The 24748-nt window shown below is 43.0% G+C and overlaps 1 protein-coding gene across 7 annotated transcripts in view; it reads left to right on the top strand.

The window, feature by feature from the left end:
* The window catches only part of CC2D2A (coiled-coil and C2 domain containing 2A), a 114362-nt gene that overhangs the window by 66357 nt on the left and 23257 nt on the right, over nt 1-24748 (top strand). For all 7 annotated transcript variants that reach the window (XR_012501493.1, XM_074350013.1, XM_045508695.2 and 4 more), the window contains 11 exons: nt 3205-3361; nt 5996-6143; nt 8607-8745; nt 10725-10928; nt 12587-12679; nt 13627-13718; nt 16752-16919; nt 19335-19440; nt 19633-19742; nt 20884-20980; nt 22488-22586. Coding sequence is in view for 6 of the 7 variants with exons in the window: in XM_074350013.1 (XP_074206114.1) it covers nt 3205-3361; nt 5996-6143; nt 8607-8745; nt 10725-10928; nt 12587-12679; nt 13627-13718; nt 16752-16919; nt 19335-19440; nt 19633-19742; nt 20884-20980; nt 22488-22586 (1413 nt within the window). In the remaining variant the exon portion in view is untranslated. The remainder of the gene's footprint in view (nt 1-3204; nt 3362-5995; nt 6144-8606; nt 8746-10724; nt 10929-12586; nt 12680-13626; nt 13719-16751; nt 16920-19334; nt 19441-19632; nt 19743-20883; nt 20981-22487; nt 22587-24748) is intronic.

The raw sequence follows: 24748 nt of genomic DNA, 5'->3' as shown, positions 1-24748 counted from the left end.
CATCCACAGGAATTAAAAACCAAACAGAAGCTCAGAAGCACCTCTTAAGGTCCTTCCACAATAAAGTAGTTGATAAATGACTAACGTCTAGGAGGGATGTCTTTGCAAAGCAATTGGAATCATATAATATAGAAACTTTGTCTTGTGCAGCTCAGCAAACACTTGATTCTTCTATTATGGAAAGGGATGTAGGTATCTGAAAAATACTTGGATTTGTTCCTATTTTCAGATATGTTTTACACCCTGATTTAGCTGCCCTGGCTGTTGGGCTGCTTTGGAATTCTATAGTCATCAGAGTAGTTAAGAGAGACACAAAGTCAGGAAAGATTTAACAAAATACTAAATACTGTATTATGTCACCTTCTGAAGCATTTTACCAGCCTTAAACAGTATTTTCTGACTGGTGATTCCCTTAACTTGAAGTTATATCAGGATTTTATTAGCTCCTGATGTTTTTAAAGCATTTAAGCCTTACTATAGTTCATTTTTCACCTCCCTACCTTTGCGTGCCCAGAAACATACATGATGTAATTACAAGTATGGAATATGCCATAGAATTCTGGGCTCACTATTCTGTTCCATTGATATCTGTGTCTATTTTGGTGCCAGCACCATACTGTTCTGGTTATTGTAGCTTTGCAGTACAGTCTGTAGTCAAGGAGATTGATTCTTCCTTGTCTGTTCTTTCTCAGGATTGTTTTGGCTTTTCAGGGTTTTTTTGTGTTTCCATACAAATTTTTAATTCTTTGTTCTAGTTCTGTGAAAAAAATGTCATTGGTATTTTGATGTGGATAGCATCGAATCTGTAGATTGCTTTGGGCAGTATGGTTATTTTAACAGTATTAATTCTTCCAGTCCAAGAACACAGTTTATCTTCCCATCTGTTTGTGTCTCCATCAGTTTCTTGCATCAGTGTCTTGGAGTTTTCTGAGCACAGGCATTTTATCTCAAAGTGTATGAGTTTTGAAGGAAACAGTTGTAGATTCAGATCCCAGCTTTGTGACCAGGGAGGCCTCTCCCCTTCATCGAGCCTCACATCCATCAGCTAGAATTGCTGAGCCTGTTATCTCGCCTAATCTTTACCACAAACCACCAGATTCTGGTTAAGATTAAACGTGATAACAGACCTAAAGCCTCTCATGGCCTCATACAAAGGAATATCTCAATGAATTAAAACTGGGGGGAAAGTACAAAAATTTCTAAAGGGAAAAATGTCAGGATGAAACGTCATGCCAGTGAGTCCCTAATTTAACAGGTCACACCAAGCTCTCCTGTGCAATAAATGACCACCTGGCGCACGTTCTTGAGGCTCTGTGATATTCTAAAACTGCAGGCTCTTATGAGAGGTTGGGATAAGCAAAAAAAACAAACAAACAAACAAACAAAAACTTCTTTTAGAGTTCTGAACCAATAAAAATATGGTGAAAAAGTGTTAAAAATACAAAAAAGGGGGTCACTATAAGTTAACAGAAGTTTGAGGGACATTTCGATCATTTGGAATGTATGGAATACATTTTGATCTTGATCAAAGTACCACAATAATTTTTTGAGACTCTGAAGAATATCTGAAACTTACTGATATTTGATGTTATCAAGGAATTGCTGTGAAAACAGTATTGGCAATTATTTTTTTTTGTATCATTCTCTTTTAGTGATACATACTGAAATAGTTACAGATGAAATGATGTCTAGGTTCAGAATATTGGTGGAGAGGCAAGTTGTTGAGACTATAGATAAAACCAGATTGGCTCTAAATTAGTGGTAGTTGAAGCTAGGTGATGGGTTCATGGTATATTATTCTTCCAAAATTACATATATTTGAAATGTTCACTAAATGATCTTTCTACTATAGATTAAAATATTACCTTTTTTACTGGTAAAGGTGAATTTGGAGAGTGTGGCTTAAATGTACCACTCCTGGGCTTCTTGCTGAACTTCTAAATTAGGCGGAGGTAAGCCCTGAACAGTCAGAGGTGTCTTGGTGCACTCAGCCTGTGAGAATAGCTCACAGTGGTACTAAGTCTGGGGTCCTGAGTCCAATTCCTATGCGGTTTCTGCCTTTGTCTTTACTCCAGTAGCATCTCCAAACTCGGTCAGCCATCTTGCAAATGTGAGCTCGTGGGTACCAGGGAGACGAGGCCAGGATAGCAGCCCAGTACAAATTCACCTTCACCCTCATCCTTGGAAAAGAATTCATATCATGTGCCCTGTGAGGGAGGAAGGGTGGAGGGGAGCTGTCGTGTCATCTTGGTGCATTCAGGTGGTAAATGGAAAGTATTCATCAGAGGGGAACTCTACTGCTTAAGAAGAAAAATAGGAAGGTTGAATTCATGGAAATTTTAAAAGTCAAATCAGCATTTTAGAGAAACGTGTGCCAGCCAGAGAGACCTCATGGAGAGAAAGAGTAAAGTACAGGAAAAAAGCCAGCAGAGCTGTGGAATGTTTTATCTTCTTACCGCAAAGGTGAAATGAACCACAGATACAAGGGAGACTTGATCGAATGGAGCAGAGGGTCCTACTGAGGCCGCATCATGTCTTCATAATCTGTGGCTGCCAGGCAACGGGTCCTCCATCTCGCAGTGACGGCATTGTAACGAGACACACCGCAGTAATTAGCGTCAGAGCTACAGGTGGACTAGTTGGCTCTGTCGTGGGAGAAGGCCTGAGACGGAGCTGGATAGGGTTGCAGCAACTAACAAATAAAGTGAAATCTTGCAGGAAAGAGTTTGAGAGATTTACCGAAGAGCAGATTTGAACCTGATACCCTGGAGTACTTCCTACTGCCGTGGAGGCTGGCGCAGGCAGTAGCCCTTCTCGTGGCATGTCTGTATTGTCTCCCTTTTCTCCCTGATGGCCTTTCTCTCTGAAGTAACTTGAACCAGGAAAAAAAGGAAGCCCATTCTCCAAACTAATGTGTATTGGCTTGAAATAAGAATAATTGTACTAACCTGATAATTTGATTAAGCTCTCTACCCCAGGAGATTAAGCCAGGCAAGAGGACAGGATGTCCAAAACTTGACCATAAGTAGGGTATAATCTGTTCTCTATGGGAACCACAGCAACACAACTCAGCTTTCCACTCTGAGATGGTGCTCTGGACTGGAACAGTGACCAGACCAGCACAGCACAAATGGACTGATTATCTAGGACTGATCACCCTTTATTACCGTTTTTTTTTTGGCCGTTTCTCTTCCTCAATCTCAGGTATATGAAACAGTTGGACACAGTGGTGCCACCTTGCTAGCAGAAGTGTTTCTACCCATTCCTGAAACTACTGTTGTCACTGGAAGGGCTCCCATCGAAGAAGTGGAGTTTAGCAGTAACCAGCACGTGACACTGGACCATGAGGGAGTCGGAAGCGGTAAGGAAGGCCTCAGTGGCTCACCGTTTCACAGTCACATATGAAGGTTTCTTTTTTTTTTTTTCCCCACTTCTCAGACAACCAGACAATTATAAGATTTTTATCAGAAATTTAAATTAAAACAATAATCATACATAATTTTTTTGCAAGGTAATTTGCTATGTACTATGTTTGGCCAGTAAATTCATACAACTACACAAGTGTAAAGTAGTTTGGCCATGTGAATTCAAAGTCTTTAGATTGCCTTTGACACCTTAATTCAACTTCTGGGAAAGTAATTTGAAATGACAAAACCTTGTGCATAAAAATATGTACATCACAGTATTATCTGTAAGGCTTTCAACTTTGAAATAACTTACATAATTATAACAGATTATTAAATAATAGTCTCTCTTGTCTCCTTCTAGAATTGTGACTGGATATGTGATGGACTGTCTCACTCTGTCCACCATGTTTCTTAATCTCTCTTTAATATACTTGACATCTTTTTCTTTCACTGCTACATTCTTTGTAATTTCTTTAAATCTGTCTTCCAAGTCATGGATTCACTCTTTGACTGTGTCCAGTCATGGAAACTCATCATGGCATTTCTCATTTCCATGATAGTATTTTTCACCTCTAGACATTCTATTTAGTTCTTTTATAATCACCTGGTCAGTTCTGATAACGTTTTGTCCTTTTCTCACACTCTCAATCATTTCTTTTATTCATTCATTAATTCATTTATTTTTAAACACATAAAAATATTTTTCAATTTTACAATCTGTACCTGATCATTCCAATACCTATGTGCTTATTGGCCTGATTCTAATTCTGTTTCCTCATGTGACTGGTGATTTTTTTATTGTGAGTGCACACCTGGAACTTTGCAAGAATTCAGACTCCCAAATCCAATCACCAATCTAAAAGTCTAAAGACCTAGGCTTTTAGTTCCAGCTCTGGTACTGACAAACTGCATGACCCCAGTAATCTTGTAACCTCTTTGAATATCATCTCCCTCATTCATAAAATGGATCTAGTAATACCTCTCTTAGTGTCTTACAGGGTTATTTTAAGTATCAAGATGGAGTGTTCAGCCATCTACAAAACAGAAACAGCCTCACAGACACAGTAAACAATCTTATGGTTACTGGAGTAAAGGGGGTGAAAAGAGATAAATTTGGGAGTTTGAGATTTGCAAATATTAGCTATATATTTAATAGATAGAAAACAAATTTCTTCTTTGTAGCACAGGGAACTGTATTCAATATCTTGTAATAACCTTTAACGAAAAAGAATAGGAAAACAAATGTATGTATGTGTATATATGGCTGCGACACTGTGCTGTACACCAGAAACTGACACATTGTAACTGACTACACTTCAATTTTTAAAAAATGAAGTGTTCAGTATGAGGAAAAGATCTTGAAAAGATGCTATTACAGGGTTAGCAGTGACACTGTTTTGTGTTAATAATGTTAACTGGAACTCTAGAGAATGAAGCTGCTATATGTTGTGCTTTAAAACCTTTTCTTTGTTTACTTGAGTAAATGTCCTGCTCCAAAACCTTTCATCATTAATTTCTGATCAGTGGGGCCAAATCCGTGAGGCTTTGCTGTTGTCGTGACAGCCCAGCAGCAGAACTGTTGAGCGGTCAGTGTCTGCCCGGCCCCGTCTGAGTCTTTGGAGGTTCACCTCCCCCCAACTTAGGGCGTCTGCCCTTGTTCCTTCTGCTGAGGATGCTCGTTCTCAAGACCCCGACGTGCCTCACTTCCTCACTGTCTTCAGGCCCTTATTCAAAAGTGACCTCTCACGGAGCCTTCCCTGGCCACCCCACCTACAAGTTCAGCCGCACCCCAGCACACATGTTCTATACCCTTCCTGAATTTGTTTCTCTTGTACTTATCACCCTCTAGCATACTGCTCATTTCTCTTATTTATCTTGTTTGTAACTTGTCTCCCCTACTTGAATGCAAACTCATGAGACAGGGATTCCTGTCGGTTTTGTTTCTTTTTTTGTTTTGTTTTGTTTTGTTTTTTTCTCTTTTGGTGGGGGAGGGAGCTAATTAGGTTTATTTATTTTTGGACAAGGTACTGGGGATGGAACCCAGGACCTCATGCATGCTAAGCACACACTTTACCACTTGAGCTATACCCTCCCCCCCAAGTTTTGTTTCTTTACTCCTGTCTTCAGTGACTAGAATGATGCCTGGTATGAAGTAGGAGCTCAAATAAGCATCTACTAAATGAATGAATGAATGAATGAATGAATGAATAATATCTTCACCATAATCCTTTAGGGTCCACTACTATTATCCCTATTTTATGCATAAAGAAACTAAGGTTCAGAGAAGCTAAGTAATTTGTCTGCAGTCACACAGCTGTTAAGTGGCAGGGCCAGAATATATACACAAATGGTCCCACTCCAGTGTTTATCATTCATCATAATGTCTACACTCTGCTGTCAGAGAGAGAGCCACACAGTCAGCTGTGAGCGCCACCACCTGAAGAAGTTCAGTGATGTTACTGGAGTTGTGTGTTCCATCCCCACCCCTCCACCCACTCGTTCCTTTTGTCTGCCGTCTGCTTTCTCACCAGTGCTGGGCTCACTCCCTCTTCCTAACCAACATCCTGTATAATTTGGTGTTTCCCTAGGAGTACCCTTCTCATTTGAAGCTGACGGCAGTAATCAGCTGACTCTAATGACCTCGGGGAGAGTGTCCAACAGCGTGGCATGGGCCATTGGAGAAAATGGGATTCCTCTAATTCCCCCACTGTCACAGCAGAACATTGGATTTAGGAGGTAATGTGTGGCTAGAATAAACTGGTGAGTGGTGTCAGCATTGGTGTTAACGCTATACAGTGGGAAAAAAAATGCTTGCAATATCACATTCTTTCCTTTTATTGTCATGTGCCAGCATTTTCAGGGTTTTTTTTTTTAATTGTTCTTAAGGTAAAAAAGTAAAATAGTAATATCCTAACAAATACTGATGTTTATCAGCGTCAGATACAGTGACAAGCACTTTATTTCATCTTCGCCAAGGAGTCTGTGCTGTATTCTTTCCCCCGTTTCGCAGATGGGGATAGCGCATGGCACACTTGTATGTATCTGGTCCTCAGCAGAGCTTCACTGTGAGTGATGTTGGTGTGAAAACTTCTGGTTATATGAACGCCCCTATTCTCAGTCCCCTTCCTTGATGGCTAGCCCTAGGTTTCTGCTCGGAACAGCAGAAAGGGACTCGGGGCCTCAGCAGTTCACCCCAGGCAGGCCCCGCTCTCGGCAGTTGATCTGTCCAGACTGTGGAGCCAGGTGGCGTGGGTTCGAGTCTTGCTTCTGTCCTTCCCCAGTAGGTGTGTCTTGAATGGACCATCCTACCATTGCAGGCTCAGTTGCCTCCATAAAATAAAAGGACTTATCTCGATCATCAAGAAGACATTGTCATTTTCAACACGTGGAAAACCCAAATGGGGTTTATTTTGTTCCCTTTACTCCCTCTCCAACCAAATGCAAACACCTGTGTCCATGTGATAAAAACAGCCAAGGACCTTCTCAGCCAGGAGACTGGCCGCGTTTCCAGTGGAGGCGTGTTTTTGCCTTTGAGTGTAAGCCTTTTGCATTCGTTGCATTGAGTTGCACGCTGGGGAAATTTGCTGGGGATTAAAGCTTCAGCTCCTCAGGAGAGGAGGAAAAACGGCGTGAGCGACAGGAGATGCAGCACTGTTCGTAAAGCCCAGCCCGGCCGTGGTGACCACTCTGGCCCCTCGGAATTCAGTCGTGTCCAAAGTTGGTGCTTAAGTTAGTTGCATAAGTGTTTATTTTTTTCTCTTTTATTGTAGCCTCGGCGATAAGTGGTCCCCAGCTGTCTGGGAAAGGAGGCCTTCAGGGCGTCCTGCACCAGTTGCAGCGGCTCCTTTCCTTGGCCTGGATCCAGGAACTCGGGACACTTTCAAGCACTGGGCAGAGTTGCAGGAATGGGTCACATTTGCACTCCTTCCATTTATGCCTCTTTTTTTCCAGTTTTATTGAGATATAACTGACACATAACATTGTATACATTTAAGGTATACAACGTAGTGATTTGATATTTATACATATTGCAAAATGATTATCACAGTAAGTTTAGTTAACATCCATCACCACATAGTTACAGGCTTTTTTCCTTGTGATGAGAAATGTTAAGATCTACCGTCTTAGTCATTTACAAGTATACAATATGGCGTTAGTAACTATAGTCACCATGCTGTACATTAGATTCCCAGGACTTGCTCATCTTAGAATTGGAAGTTCGTCCTCTTGACTCCCTTCGTTCATGTCTCCACCCTGCCTCCACCTCTGGCTCCACCAATCAGTTCTCTGTTTCTATGAGTTTGGTTTCTTTTAGATTCCACATGTAAGTGAGATCCTCTCACTTCGCATAATGCCCTCAAGGTCCATCCATGTTGTTGCAAATGGCAGGATTTCCTTCTTTTATGACTGAATAATACTCTGTTGTATATATCTACACCACATTTTCTTTATTCATTCATCCATCGATGGACATGTAGGTTATTTCCACATCTCGGTTATTGTAAATAATGCTGCAGTAAACATGGGGGTGCAGAAATCTCTTCTGGATACTGATTTTGTTTCCTTTTGATATTTACCAAGAAGTGGGATTGCTGGGTCATTCAATAGTTTCACTTTCAATTTCTTGAGGACCCTCCGTACTGTTTTTCACGGTGGCTGTGCCCATTTACATTCCCCGCAAGAGCACACATCCTAGTTTCCACATCCTTGCCAGCATTACTACCACTTGTCTTTTTGATGAGAGCCATTCTGAGACGTGTGAGGTGACACTTCATTGGGTTTTGATTTGCATTTCCCTGGTGATCAGTGATGTGGAGCATACTTCATGTGTCTGTTGGCCATTTGTATGTCTTCTTTGGAACAATGTCTATTCAGATCCTTTGCCCATTTTTTAACTAGATTCTTTGTTTTATGGCCATTGAGTCGTATGAGCTCCTTATATATTTTGGATATTAACCCCTTATCTGATGTGTGCTTTGAAAATATTTTCTCCCACCATTCATACTTCTTCATTTTCCTTGTAATATTTAATAGCAACCAACAAGTAAAGAAAAATAGCAGAAGTCCTTCCTTATGATTAGATTTTCTCTCCTAGAGAGTAGCCTCCTTAAGCAGTGCTGTCCCTGGGATTTTGGGGTCCTGACAACAAATTGCTCTGTGATGAAGTTTGTCTCATGGAATCAACTTTTTTTTTCCCAGTGCTTTGAAGAGAGCAGATGCCATCTCCTCTATTGGCACATCAGGACTGACAGACATGAAAAAGTTGGCCAAGTGGGCAGCAGAGTCCAAGCTCGACCCCAACGACCCCAGCAACGCTCCTTTGATGCAGCTCATCTCGGTAACGTGGCCAGAGATCTGCACACACACCATTTCTCTACTTGGTGTGATGAGAGCAGAAACGGCTTCTCTTTACCCACACTTTCTTTCCCACTGTGTCCTCCCACGCAATGGGGTTTAAGAACGTGAGTGCCGGGTTGAGTGACAGGTTTAAATTCTAGCCCTGTGCTCAGCTGGATGTGCAGGCACTCGTGCTTCTGAGCCCGGTGACGCCCCCACGGTGTTGCCAGGAGGAAGTGAGCTGCTGCAGGTCAGCCCTGAGCTGAGCACACGATCAGCGTGCGGTCAGTGTTAGCTCTTATTGTTGCTCTTACCTCTAACATCTGTGAAAGCCCTAAAGAAAGGTTTCACTTTGCCCTTTCTCTAATCTGGCCCCAGACACTCAGAGTTCCCTGCTCCAGGTCACACAGCTGGTAAGGACTCAGATCCAAGTCGAGGTGACTTCAGGGCACGTGTTCTTTCCATCCCATCTTGAAGGACTGATGGGGCAGTTTAAGAAACAGGGATTTTGTTTGTTTTCTTGTTGGATGATTAATTAGATTATCATTTAGGTTTCATTTAAGTATTCCTGAGATAAACTATTTGTATCTATCATAACATTCTAAATTCTTTCTTCGGTGAATTTACAAATAAAATGGAACATTAGTCAGTAAATGATTTCTCTTGGTATCAAGTACAATTGTTTTTACTCCCAAGTTCAAAATTTCCACAGAAACATAATAAACACGCAGATGACCCAGAAAGTGACCATAGCAACACATCTAAGATCACGTTTATTGGTGTGAGTTCGTCAGTAAGGTAACTATAACGGGGTGGAATTTTTCACTTCTCCCCTAGCGATTCTAAGATAAGTCCCAAAGCAAGCTTTGGTTTATTCTGACTTTTGTGTTTATAAATTCTCCTTCCAACATACTTCACAGTGCAGATAACAGAAATATTAGAAAGAACAGGCCATATTACCTGAAGTATAGCCTCTTCTATGTAAAGTTTTCAAATTATGTTTCAATTACTACCTTCAAACTGGTAGCGTTATATATAGGACACGTGTCACTTTCGTTTTTTTCTTTTCGACTCTTTGCCTTCTCATAGAAGGACCAAAAACTCAGGGACTGCCTTCCTGCCTGGCCTCGTTTCATGAACCAGGGTTTTCACAGCAGGAACGCCTTTCCCATCACAAAGCCCCAGCAAATCTCTGCTCCCTGATTTTCCCTCTGCCTGGGAGGAGGTTGCAGCTGGCAGAGCACCCGGGCCGTGGGTGGGGGAGCAAGCAGACACCCGGGCGGCATGCAGCCCACACTTGCACATCCCCAGCGTGGCACTGAAGCCGTCCTCTCTGGACCAGGGCACAGGGGCACTGGAGGTTGGCGCCAAGATCCATCTCTGGCTCGCTTTTCCCAATGACCAAGGCCATGAGGTGCTGTTCGGGGCAGGAGAACATGGCCGTGGAGCCAAGTAATGTGGATCAGCTGACAGTGGGGCCTTTATCTACATTTATGCATAAATATATTCAGAAAGTGCTTGTCAAAAATAGTTTAAAATATTTTTTAAATGTTAAAATATAAAAAATATTAAAATATTTTACAGATATATGTACAATACATATATTAGATTTTATAGACGCTATGTATGTGAGTAATCTTATTTGCAGTAGGCACTTGGTAATACACTGATGTAAATCTCTCATTTTTCAGTCTGTATATTTTCATAACACCTACTAGGGGAGCATGAGTACCAAAAATAAACCTTACAGTTTTCATTTCTTTGACCCATGGTACTTTTTATAGCTACTAAATGAATAGAACAGTGCCTGCCCCATCTTGTAATGTATTTCAGTGTATTTTCTCTTTAAACAAAATGCTGGAAGTTTCAGGTCTCCCAGCCTAAAACCCCATTAAACGTCATTCCCAGCAGCTGAGCCACGAGTCTCCTTGAGTGAAATCTGCCTGGCACCTAGAGGTTCTTATTTTCTGGTTTTCCCAGGTTGCTACCAGTGGGGAATCTTACGTGCCTGATTTCTTTCGCCTGGAACAGCTACAACAGGAATTTAACTTCGTCTCAGACGAGGAATTAAACAGATCCAGACGGTTCAGGCTCCTCCGTCTGAGAAGCCAAGAGGTGCCAGAGTTCCGAAATTATAAGCAAATTCCATTATATGACCGAGAAATCATGGAAAAGGTGTTCCAGGTGAGAAATTGCCGCAGGGGAGCTAATAAAATAATAAAGTCACCGCCGCGCCGTTTGGGGTGCTGTCATGTCCGTGTTGTGCAGTTGCTGCTGTGTTCTCAGCAGAGGTACTGGCTCCTCTTTTATAGCACTTTGCATAACCTTTCCATTACTTTTTCTTGAATCCAATGTTTAAATAATCTTTGTCTCAGTATAACGACACATAAACTAGGGAAAAATTAGAGTGTTAGGGTTGAAAAATATCTCAAGTGGTACTGAAGCCATCCACTTGAGGCTTTTTGCCTGGCTGAACTGCCATTAATGTGACAAATTATCCTGCCTTCGTCAGGAATTCAATGCCTTTTTAATCCAACAAGTATTTACTAAGCACAAAGCGCAGTGGTAAGCACTGTAGGGAAAACAGATGGGTAGGATCTGAGCAGCGTTGGGGTGGGTGGGCCTGGAAGGAAGTGGGGCACGGGGCTGACACCCCGCACCGGCAGCAGGGTGCACTGAGGCTGGGCGGAGGAGGACTCATGGTGGGTGTGAGGCAGGGAGCCCTTGAGGAGTTACAGGTAAGAGGTCCGTGTAGGTGGGGCAGGCGAGAGAAAGCCAGCGTTTGTTTGATGAGGTAAGTGGAGAGCCATTAGAAACTGACACCAGTATGGTTTTTCATGCAGAAACTATTCTTGGGAAACATTTTTGGTAACTTGGTTCCTCTTTGTATCAGTTTGGATTTGTGATTATAAATGATAAAAACCCAGTTTGAACCAGCTCACAGACCAAGGGGAGTTTACTGGATGATGAAATCACAGAGTAGGTTGAACAGCTAAGACGTGTGAACGACAGGGGCTCTTCTCCGCCTCAAGGACACCTAGTCCAGGGCCTGACTATTGCCCGGCCCCTTCTCCGCCCTGTCTGGGCTTCCCTTGGTACGGTGGCTTCATCTCCCCCATCGCAGACAGATTTCTCCCCTTGGCTACACGGTCACCGGTATCACCCAAGTTCACATCTAGTAGCTTCAGCCAGGCAGAGAAATGCGTCCTGTTGTCCCAAGTTTAAACATCTTGTGGACGGCTCTTGAGCCACGAAGCCTGGTCAGGGACCACCCTGGGCATTCAGCTGTGACCAGAGACGCATTAAAGGAGAAATAGCAGCTCCCTGGGGCCCACGTGGAATTTAATTGATAGGAAAAGAGTGGAAAGTTCAGTGGCCTAATAAAAGCCCAAAGCACCCACTACTCTCCTCCAAGTAGGTGACCCGAGTCAGCTGCAGCCAAATGCTATTTACTATTTTTGTAATTGCTTTACTTTAAGTAGAAAAGGCAAAACTTAAGCAGGGGCTTTAGTGAAGTTGCTTGGGTGAGCTGAGCATCATGAACAACAGCGACTCTCTCTGCTATCTCTGTGGCCTCTGTTTCTTTCCACATGAACATTTTCACTTGCAATTACATATTTCTCTTCTACTTATAAGGCAGTTTAATCAACTGACTCCAAATCCTGGATATTACATCAAAGATCAATTCTGAACCAAAAGTTCAGAGGGAAATGGAAGGAACATTTAGAACCATAGTTTGCGACTTAACCCACATGTGATAAATAATTCTCCAATCTCCAGAAGGGAATGAGAGAGGACTAGTATTTCAAAACCATCAAAGTATTGCTTCCTTTTAATTTCAGGACTATGAGAAACGGTTACAGGACAGAAACGTAATTGAAACCAAGGACCACATAGATATCAATAGGGCCACAGTAGCCAAGTACTTCCAGCAGGTAAGGAAAATCATTTTAAACAGTCCTCCTAGGGGAAAAACAGCCAGCATCCTAAGGCTGGAGGAGGGAGGTCTCTATTCTTTTATTTTCTCGTAATTGCAGATATGAAATTGATTAACAGCTATCTTCATCTTTTGAACATGGTTACTTGGTTCTTCTTTGTATTAGTTTGGACTTGTGATTATAAGTGATAAAAACCCAATGTGAACTAGCTTGGCACCAAGGGGAGTGTATTGGATGATGAAACACTGAAAACACTAAGATATGTCTCAGTTCATTACCAGTGGTTATCTTAAGAGGGGTATGATTACAAGGGACTCGCATTCTAAGTCATGATTTTTTTAAAATATTTGCATGTTTGCATCTTATTACCTTTGTAATTAAAAAAAAGTTTTATAAACCACATACTAACTGTCCTGCACTAGAAAGTCAAAATATCCCTTTTTCCTTCCTTCCTGTAATAAATTTAACTTATAAGAAATGCTACAGTGACTACTGTTCATTTCCCCCATCCAGTTCATCTACCCTGTACCTCGTGTGAAAAACCGATTTATGACATTTAAGAGGCCCTCTCTTTAAAGGATAATCAGGTAGTAAGTCGGTCTGAGTAGGGGAAGAACTTAAGAATCACTTCTTGAAATGTGTGTGCTTCGAGACTGGTCCTGTTTTTTGTAATTGTTAATTCATTCATTCAGCTAAATTTTACCATCTTATCTGCCAGGAACTTTTCCAGGTCCTGAGAATGTAGCAGTGAACAAAACAGAAACCCTGTGTCTCAGGGAGCTCATGGTAGTGAGGAAAGCTGGATGCTCTGCGGGAGGAAACGGTCAGAGCTGTGGAGAAAAGTGAAGGGGGGCTGGGCAGTGACACCGAGGTGACATCAGAGCAGTGAGCTGAGAAGTTCATAGAACAAGAACATTTTAAATAAAATGTATTTCTTTCCTCAGGTTAGGGACTCAGTGATAAATCGCTTCCTTGTTGCAAAACACCATTTTCTTCTTTCGGATTTGATAGTAGAGGAAGAAGTTCCCAATATCAGGTAAAAAAACCTTTTCTCATTTCTTATAAAAATTATTTGTATTTTATTGTATGAAAAGTTTCATGTAAATATAAGATTTATATCAGTGTCTGGTGTGCATTTGGGCCCCTAATAATACTGGAAACTGGTAAAACCTGATTAAGGCTTAATGGTACCTTAGTGGGGAGGTTTCTGTTAGAACAAGTCATACAAGATGCTCTCCATCACATTCCAGTGGACCCCATCTCACCTCCCATGACCTCCAAGTCAACTTCCCCAGCCTTGTCCATTTTCTCGTTCCAATCAAATGAAGTTCCCCTCCAGCACATCCTCCTCCAGCCTTCATCATCTCCCAACGCCGGGCCCTGCTTTACGCTCCCAGCACAGGGCAGTGGGGTGGCTGAGCACCAGCCCCCTAAGGCTCTAGGCGGCAGGGCGAGGCCAGGCTCCAGCACCACAGCCAGGAGGCACACAGCTGCTGTGTGTCTGGTGAGGGGCAAGGGCAGCAGGGAATAATGGATATTTACATAGAAAATGCATTTGCTTGATTGTCTCCCTATCATTTAGAATAATCCTCAAATGGTCTCAACTCGGGGTGGATGCGTGAAAGATGAGAGAGAACTTTCTCTGTCGGTGGGCTTGCGCAGTCCATTAACTTCATGACCTTCCTGTGATTGAACCTCTTGGTCTCCTAAAAAAAGGTCATTTCCTGTGCATGTACTTTTACCCACCATCAAGTTGGCAAGGAGACAAAAAACTGTGCTGTCACGGCAGCCCCTTTCTTTGCCTCCATCCTCACACAGAAGGGAGGCTGTGCCCACATAACTTCATGCAAACTGTCTCTCTCTCTCTTCCAGGCCCAGAGTCCTGTCATTGAATGTTTTTTTCAGCCATGATAATTACACGTTAGAATAGATGATGATTTTTCATGCTGTTTTTCCATTTCTTTTCTTTCTTTTTCTTTTTTCTGCTTTACTTTCTGCATTAAGTTCTGAAGGCTCAGGGTATGTTCTTTCTTCTTTTACTTTTGGTTTGTTCTTGACTTTAAATTAAGATGTTGCTGTATTTAATGGTCCCAGCCACCAAGATGCTCTCATGCTGACTGCTGTGGGGCAGCAAAGTCTATGAGAGGAGGCGCCTCTTGGGGAGGGCGGAAGTATTGAGAAAAGATGGAATGTGTCATATTATGACCCCGGGGCAAAGATTTCTCTCTGAGGTCCCCACGTTTGGCTTAGGGAGGTGTCCTGGCAGAGAAATTCAGAAGATGGACTTTAATTTGTGACAACATGGCTTTATGTTAAGTGAAGTGAGTCAGTCTGAGAAAGACAAATACTATGTGATCTCACTTATAGGTGGAACCTAAAAAAACCAAACTAATAAGAACAGAGACTAATAGTGATCACCAGGGGCTGGGGACAGGGAAATGGGGAGATGTGGTTTAAGGGTACAAACCTGCAACCAGGAGCTAAGTCAGTCCTGGAGATCAAATAAACAGCATAGTGATTATCGTCAACAATGCTACTTCAAAGTTACTAAGAGTTACTAGCTCTTACAAAGTCACTAGATCTTAATTGTTCTCACCACAAAAAAGAAATGATAATTAGGCGAAGTGATAGAGATGTTGGCTCATGCTGCAGTGGTGATCATATTGCAATAATAAATGTATCAAACCAGCACATTGTACACCTTAAACCTACACAGTGTTGTATGTGAATTATATCTCAATTAAAATTTTAAAATGTACAATAAGTCAAAAAAAGAGTTGCAAAGATGTCAAACAATGTTACTCTTCCCTTGCTCTTTGTTTTGCAAAAGATAGTTATTTTTCATACTTTTACATTATGTTAATATGTAATGGGCTTATTCTTGTCTTAAATGAGTTCATAAATAAATATATGTAAATATTTTTCAAAAGGAGAAGAAGCTGGGCTGTGAAGTTAGGGTGATCTGGTTTTGAACCCCAGCCCTCTCTCCTCCTATATAGGAGCCTCCAGCAAATTCCATCACCTCTCAGAGCCTCCAGTTTCTTCATATGAAAAATGGGGTTAATATACTTGTAAGGATTAGAACTATTTTATGTAAGGCACCTAGCACTCTGCTTGAATCAGAGAAAGTGCTGGTAAATGGTAGCCACTCCATGCCCTGTGGGACAGGAGACCCTGGGGAGCAAACAACCCCTGGAAGTGCCTTGGGAGCCAGTATCCCCCCAGCAGGCACCTGCCTCTTGCGAAGAAGGACCCAGTCCTGCAGTCCAGCTCTGATACTCCTGGGGGGCAGACAAGCGTGAGCGTTGCCAGCCTGAGGCCAGCTTGGCACAGCTGGCTCTGTTCCGTGGCTGCTGGGCATTGTCATTAATGTCAGCTTCCTGATACAATGTCCCATCTGTGTTTCTGTTTAGTCTCTGGGGCAGAATTAAATTATTTGCTCCATGACCCTTTCCCCCAGGTTCACTGACTGCATTGCTTTCATCTTCCGGGAAGTGTTGATGGATATCATCTCAGTGAGAGGCAGAAAGACATGCTCCCTCGCTCCTCCTCCCCCACCTTCCCGCATCTCCATCCCTTCCTTTCTCCGGCATAATCACTGGCATCATAATCATTGTCATCATCCCAGCAGTCATCATTTTAGGGCATCTCCTAATGCTAGACTAGTGCCCGGGGGCTTTGTACACACCTTCTCACTACGTCCTCTCCACAACCCCGAGAGGTAGGTATTATTATCCCCATTTTACAGATGATGAAACAGAGACTTAAAGAGGTGCAGCAGTTTGCCCAAGGTGAGCAGGATTCATACCGAGTTTTGTCTAACTCCAGAGAGCCAATCCCAGGAGGCTCCCCAGGAGGCGGTAACCTCAGGGCTCTGTGAATGGACAGGCTGAGAAATGCCCCGGGGGCCCAGGAGAGGGAGAATTTCTTGACAATTTCCACCCTCTTTAAAAAGACAAAGAGTTTTTCAGGGGCCTGTGAGGGACCCTGGGGCAGACTTTGGGAAATGGTCTTGACTCTCCAGATCTTTCTTTTCCCTAGAGTCTTAATCCTGTTCTGTAATCATTAGCATTTTGGGCCTGAGCCTTTTCAAGCTGGCAGAACAAAAGCGACCACTGAGGCCAAGGAGGAAAGGTCGGAAGAAGGTGACTGCCCAGAACCTGTCTGACGGAGACATAAAGCTGCTGGTGAACATTATCCGGGCTTATGACATTCCGGTGAGGAAGCCAACGACAAGGTGAGAGCCCTCTGCACACGCCGGGATGGGATGTGCAGGATCCCACCCCTTTACAGCTTGTTCACTCTTGTCTTGAACATAGTTGTTATCCTGTGGAGGCCGAGGGCAGGGTGGTGGGGGGTCTTGATGAAGGCAGGGCCCGACTGGTTGCAAGTAACAGAACCACCTCAGCCAATTGAAGGTAAAGGGGGGATTTACTGGGAATCTCTCAGAGAACTCAAGGCCAAGAGGTACAGCTAAACTGCACAGTGGACTATAAGGGTTAAGATGGTTTCTTCAGAGGCCCCACTGTCTTGCTCACCAGCTTCCTTCTATGTGTGATGGGAGTGGGCCATCCAGTCAGGGTACCACCCACCAAGGGTTAGCTTCCCAGGAGAGAATCTGAAGGCCCTGACTTGGGTCAGGTGTTGATCCATGATCTGGTCACCTAAAGCCAGAGAGGCAGATCACAAGGACCAGTCCTGAAGGTGGGGGACAGTTCTCAGAGAAGTGGGTGACAGCTGAGCAGACACCCACAGGTGTATAGTCCAGATTCTGAGACATGTGCGATGAGCACAAAAATGTGAGTGACTTCTCCTTTATCTGCTTTATCTGTACTTCACTACACTGGGACAAGGGGGGCCCCTCAGCCATCAGTAAGGTGAGCAGGTGAGCCTAGGTTTTTTATCCCCTTAGAGAACCGAGATGGAAGGACCAGGAATCTCTTCTCTTTGCTCGTGTCCTCTCCAGTGTAACTTGGAAGCTGTCATTCATTACACACTCACAGTGTTCTAGGCACTATGTTAGGTACTTTCATGTATGTTATCTCACTTACCTCTCACCGCTAGTACTGTCGCCATTTTACAAAAAGTAAAATGGAAGCGAAGGGAGCGTAAGTGGCTTTGCCCAAGGTCATCTAGCTGTCTGATCACAGAAGAGCACAGGTGTAGCCTTTGGCATCTTTCCTTCCTCGGTTCTCCCCTTTAAATTATCCACCCTCACCTCCCATTATTTTGCCCTACTTTTTTTTTTTTCTGCTAACTAACTTTTCTACCCGTTATAGAACATCTGAGCATCACCAATATTCCCAGAATTTTGTTTCATGTAAATGTCTGTTTATGCTCCTGAATCTGCATCATAGCATTGCTTCCTTGAGCTTCAGCTCAACCCTTTCATCTTGATTGCATCAAAGCTCAACTGTGGGGTGAAAAGCTGCTTTTTAAAAGAATACCTAGGTGTTTCTCTTATTTTTGGGCTCTGTGAAGTTTTTTAGGAGGTAAGTCATTTCATTCAAATAATTACAAGGAAGCACAGCTGATCATGTACGTTATACATTTGAGAGCAGACTCATCAAGATAGCTCAGAGATCAACTCTTGCATTAAACCCACCCTAATCATAACTCTCTCTGCGCTTGCAACTCAGCTAAACAGGACTTTTCACTCCCTCTCTGTGCTCTTATGGCCCATGCCCATCCCCCTAGTCTAACATACATACTTCCTGCGTATTGTGACTATGTACTTATCTAGTCTGAGCTGAAGTGTGTCTTATTTGTCTTTGCAGCCCCAAAGTCTAAAGTCTAACACAGGGCCTAAAGTATAGTAGGTGCTTAACAACTGTTTGTGTGATAATGTGACTGATGATGTTCCAAGCAGAAAAGGGTTTTCTCTGGCAGCCATTATGTTAAATGTTCCACTTCCATTGTCTCAGAGTTTGTCTGAAACCCTTATCTGTGAAAAGGTAAGACAGTCTGGTGGAAAGAGAGAATTTGTACTTTGCCACGTAACGAACATGAAATAAACCACAAAGTTCAGAACAAATATGCAAGTGGGTTGTGGGGATGAGGAGTAAAGTGTCTGAGAGAGGCTCTCTACACGTGATCTTCATTTCTTCCTTTAAGAATGGCAGCTCAAAAGGGAAAGAGAACAAGACCCATAGATCCTAACTCAAGCTAGGGATCCCTGACCATCCTTTCCCAGTGGTGTTTGGCCGGCCCAGAGAGAGATGTCTTACCTGGGATGTGTAGCTCAAGTCTACAGGAGAATGCTGGTTCAAAGAAAATACAGTGGGAGAGGACCAGAATTCGATGGAGACAGGGCAGACTGGCTAGGAAGCTCAGAATTCTGCTACCTGAGACAGGGACTGAGGCTCTCAATTACAGGGGCAAAGGCACTCATGAGAGAGCAGAGAGAAGAGGTCTCTTTCCTCTCTTCCAGCCAGACATGCTGGCCTAGGGATGGGTGTGGGGAAGACTCTATTATCACTAGGTGACTGGGGAGGCCCGGAGCATCGTAGAAGACTGCTGACGAATCAGCAAGCTTAGAGAGAATGCCAGTCACCATAGCCACCAGCACCATACGCCTTGGGAGAAACTGTCTGCTCAGTATATAATTAGATTTGCCCTGTCATTTATTTCTTTCATACATTTTCCCTCCTAGCAAATTCCAGCAGCCATCGAGATCGTCAAGGGCTTTCGGCGAAAAGCATGCTGCTTCCCCGACCGCACGCAGCCCGACCCACAGTGCTGACTACCCCCTCGGCCAGGTAAAGTACCCAAATGCTGGCTCTCCACTTAGATGCTTGCCCCTTATGTTTTTTAAGAATTGCCTAGAAACTTCATAGTCTGTTGTCTGCCTCGTTTTCTCTGGAAACATGCTATTTAGAAACATATTCTACCTCTGCTAAGAGCTGAACAATTCCACTGACTGTTAGGGACTCTTTGCTCTTGATTTCAAGGTTTTAGTGCGTCCGTTTGTAGAAGTTTCATTTCAGCGAACAATATGCCATACAACTACGGCTGAAGGACCAAATCCCAGCTGGAATGAAGAACTTGAACTTCCATTTAGGTAAGCATTATTTTTCTCAAACCACAAGTGACTCAAACCAAGAATGAAATGGGAAAATGTCCAACTTTGAAACTCGGGCTCACTGTTAGGACACCCCCTCCTCTCCAGGCTCTGGCTTCTTATATCCCGAGCTTCGCATCCCCTTGTCCCACAGCCCCTACCCGGCTTTTCTTTCCTTCCCCATCTCTCCAATTCTGGAAGACTTAAGTGATTTTGAAGCTCCCTAGTTCCCATAAATTAAGCTTTCTCCCTCATCAGAAATAAATTGGCATTTAAATTTTTTGATTAAATGATTTTAGGTATTTAAAAGACTCATTATTTCAGATCTTGAGGAAATCTTAGAAAGTACTTAGTCTACTGCTCTACTTTTATAGAAGACAAACTAAAACCTAAAGACAGAAGGTGACACTTAATGCCAAATGGTAGACACAGAGTAAGGATTAGAACTAATTAAGTCAAAAGAGGGAAACGTACCCTGTTACACATAGTACAAGCAAAAAGAATGAGAAAAGTGAGAGGCAGATGCTCAACAAAACAGATGCAGTAGCTTGGTCTCGAGCCACGCCATGGAGAGGCCTGCCTGGGCCAGGCGTGGCTGGACTCAGAGCAGGTGACGTGACAGGAGGTAAACTTCACCCCTGCGTTGCTTTACTTATCTGTGGGGAAAGTGAGTGGGAGGCAGGGACCATTCAACCAGCCACATAACAAAAGGACGTTTATGACCAGGGAATGGTCTAACAGAGAAGCACCTTTTAGAGCCCAGTTGCTCAGGAGCCCACACACCAGCCCCAGTGTCAGTTGGAGACCTTGTATGTAGCCCACCCCCTGAGCCAGCCCAGCCCCGGCCAGCCAGCTCCTTACAAAGCTCACGGTGACTGGAGGATGATGTGACACTCACCAGGACAAGCCAGCAGAAGGTTCGTCTCCCTGCCCGGAGCCTCCAGTCCAGGGCCCCTTCCATGTGTGTACAGGTGCTGTGTTACAGTATCTCTGTGTTGCATAAGTCCTTTTAGTGAGAGACCTTCCTTTAGTCCTCATGTCTGTGCTCATATGCAGGTATTTTTCCAATCTGGACATTTGAGTGCTCATTATTTCTGTTTTGCTCTTTTCATGTTCCCTGGTCATGCGTACCCATTTGCAGGGCCCCCAATGGGGACTACAGCACCACCAGTTTGCAGTCAGTGAAAGATGACGTGTTCATTAATATTTTTGATGAAGTTCTGCATGATGTCTTGGAGGTAAGTTCACAGTTGTGAGGAAGACATCTGTACTCATTTTCATCTCCTCTACCCACTGCATAAGCCCTGTCAGGGAGGAGAAAAGTTCCCCTGACCTTTGTGGGCTCTTTTGGCTGGTCTAATAATTAAATTGCCACAAGACAGACTAACAGTGGAAAAAAACACAAATTTTAATTTTGTACATATAGAGATGTCATAGATATAGGATCTAAGACATGACCAAAGCAGACAGCTTTTATACCTTTTAGACAAGGAAAACAATAAATTTGTGAAGAATTGACAATTCAGACAGACAGACAATTGACAAGACAGACATTTGGGCTTGGGATAATAAATTAGCAAAGAAGTAACAGGGTGTGTTTGTACAGCCTCATCAGCCCTGGATTCCCCGTCTCTGGTGATAAGGAAGTCTCTCCACCTCCCGGTGCAGGGAGGGCACCTTTCACACGGGAGATCTATTTCCGGCTTTCTGGAGACAAAGGAGGGTCAGAGTGTTCTTGCCCCAGCTGTTTTTCAAGAAATTTGAATTCAAAATAAACAATATTCCACTCTGACATATTTGGGACAGCCTGCCCTGAGCTCCATTAGTCCCCAGATTTGGAATATTTGAACCCTGATTTGTATACACAGGGAAAGGGAGAAGGGAGGAAGAAAACTAGCTTTTTAAAATTTTCAGTGTCTGCTGCGATCCAGGAATTGTACTAGGAGCTTTTCATACATTGTCTTAATTCTAAAATAACCCTACTAGATGGTTAAATCCCTAATTTATTCATGAGGAAACTGAGGTTCAGAGAGGTTAATTGACTTTCCTAGGGTCACACAACTAGTAAGTATCTTGTGAATGAAAAATATTGCCTGCCATATCACTAAACAAAGGGTGCTGCAGCCATCAAGACACTGCAGCCACCCCCAACCGCGTACCCTGAGGGGCTCAGGAGGGGAAAGAACAGAACACTGGCTCTAGATAGCTAAGATGTGCATCAAAGGAATGATTTCATGGAGTCCAGACCCTCGTACCTTCCCTTACACAGAAAAGTGCTTAATACATTAACTTGAGATACCTGGTTTTCTTTAATTAACAGTACTCTTTTGAAGTTCCGACAATCTGGTTTTTTATATATATATATATATATATAAATATATACATATATTTATATATATATATATTTATATATATATGTATATGGGGGGGTGTGTGTGTGTATGTATACACACACATATATACACACACACATACCCTGGCTTTTCCTTTACCTCTTCAGAGCAGTCTCTCAGAGACTGTCTTCGGAGCTTCAAGTCCTCAGAAAGACCACTGAATAAAACATAATTCTCAACTTTTAAGTTGTGCATTTTTTTCAGGTGACAGTTTCAACCAGAATGTGACTTAGGTCTGTTTAACCTAAACCAAGTGTGCTTTCAGCTATAATCTGCTGCTTTACTGCAGCTGAATTAATTAAATGACTGTCTGGAGTTGTTAACCAATTATTACTTCCCACCCCTCCTCTAGGATGACCGTGAAAGGGGCAGTGGAATCCACACGCGCATTGAGAGGCACTGGTTGGGATGTGTGAAAATTCCATTTAGCACAATCTATTTCCAAGCACGGGTAAGCATCTGAAGTCAGAATTCTCTGGGAATAGGCAACTGCTCTAACTGCTCTATCCATTTTTCCTGATGAAGCTTTCTTTGTGGATATGCACCCTTACCTCTGAGAGAACTATATGCAAGACCGCTACTGGAAAGATAAAAAACCACTACATAAAGCCATTGATCTTCTGTCATATTTGCATGACTTATTAAAACATCTGTCTTCCTTACAGTTAGTAGTTCATGTATGACGTTTCAAATCTGAGAATTTTTTTTAACATTTAAATAGAAGTGAAGAAGAAGGTGGGACAAAGTAGAAACTTACCAAAATGACAGAAGTGGAGTGGACAGATGCCTGAAAGTAACTTGAAGCAAACAATCGGGACAGCCAATGGCCCATTTGATCAAGTGCACTCCGTTAATGTTTCCAGAGTCCTCACTATTTAAAATGTGAAAAATGGTTGGTAGGGACTTGCTCAACTAAGACACCGTTCTTCAGAGTTCAGCAGTTTTGCTTAAGGGGGTCCATTAGGTTAACAATCCTTGAATGACTTAGTAGCTTTAATCTGGGACAGTTAAGGATTCTGAACCGGCTTTAATATCCCAGTATTAAATCCATGGCAACAGGAGGCTTTGAGCCATAGACTGTAGCTAATCTCACTCAGACACAAAGGAAACGGTTTAATTCCACACGTGATGACCACATGGAGAAAATGCTGCCTGGGCCACAGTCTCAAGCAAGGTCAAGACCAAAACTCAAGTCTGAGAGGCCTGGACCAGGTGCAATCTCGAGCATCATTTGGAATTGCAGTGCTCCCCAGGCCAGAGGGACAGTCTGCAGGTGAGGCTGCAGTTACACGCTTGCCAAAAAATTTACATTTCCTTCTTTGAATAGATTCGAAAGGAAAAAAGTTTTAAAGAGCACATCATTTTGCAAATCAAACTGCCCACGTTATTTGGCATCACATTTGGAAGGGTACTCAGAAGTAATGACTCCAAACCCCTTCTTGATAAAGGAATCTCCTTTCCTCTACCCTGGAGAAGTCCATACTCTGGTAATATCCCTCTAGAAGGAGGGCCCTCCCTACCTCACGGGGTAGCTTGCTCTCTTTCCAATAGCTCTGTTGTAAATCTCTTTTCTGTCCTCCCTGGAACCCTCATTTGTAGGTCCTAGTATGAAACTACACAAAACAAGTAGAATCCTGATTCAGTATTAATAATAGGAGTAACTATATTATATTATACAGGCGCATATTATATACCATTACCAGCTAGTTTATATGTCACCTAAATTAAACGTCACAGCAACCCAATAGGCATTATTGTCTCCATTTTATAGATGAAGAAATGGAAGAAAAGGGTGAGTAACTACTCAAATCCCAAAGCTTACAGCAGAGCTGGAATTCAACTTTTACCAGCTTCCAACATGCTTGCATTGGCTTATTCTTAAAGGAGACTGGTAAAAGGAGAGCTATTCAGTGTTTGCGTTTATTTGTTTCAGTATTGCTTTTGAGACTGATTTTGCATTAGGTTTGTCAGTTTAAAAGGTCTGTCTGCTTCCAAAGCTCATGCTCTGAAGTGAACCCACAGGGGACATTCTGCAGTATCTGAGGACATTTTTGGTTGTTACAACTAGCAGGGGTGCAACTGGTATCCAGTGTGCTGAGGCCAGAAACACTACAAGCGTCCCACAACGCACAGGACAGCTCTCCAGAACAAAGCACTGCCCAGCTCCAGACGTGAGCATTGCCGGTCCCCTCCCGGCTCATCTGTCTCGTTGACAGCAGAGCAGATGTGCTGGCTGTTCCCGCTGGACTTCACACGGCGCTGGCTTTATGCTCTCTTCTCCCTCTTCCGCCTGGTATGGGCTTTGGGGGAGCTCTACCAATGCAAGGAGGAAAATAAACAAAAGCTTACTTAATCCCTCTCTAGAGGGCATTAAGTTCTTTCTCTTACGTCTCCTGAGACATAACTGCCACAAAAGACTGAAATAAAAATTGGATTCTTTGAGAGTCCGTGAATCTCAGATGCTCGCCTCAGTAGTTTTGCAGCAGTGGACAGTCTTTCGTAACCTCACTGGTGCTTTGACTACACAGGACTAAAAATTCTGCCTTTTTGAACCTCTACCTAAGTTAGGTCATTTCATGTAAACGGCCTGAAATTCATTCAGCCTACATTTAT

Source organism: Camelus bactrianus, chromosome 2 (assembly GCF_048773025.1).
Source record: "Camelus bactrianus isolate YW-2024 breed Bactrian camel chromosome 2, ASM4877302v1, whole genome shotgun sequence".
In the NCBI taxonomy this organism is placed as follows: domain Eukaryota; kingdom Metazoa; phylum Chordata; class Mammalia; order Artiodactyla; family Camelidae; genus Camelus; species Camelus bactrianus.
This window is presented reverse-complemented; position numbering and strand designations above follow the sequence as displayed.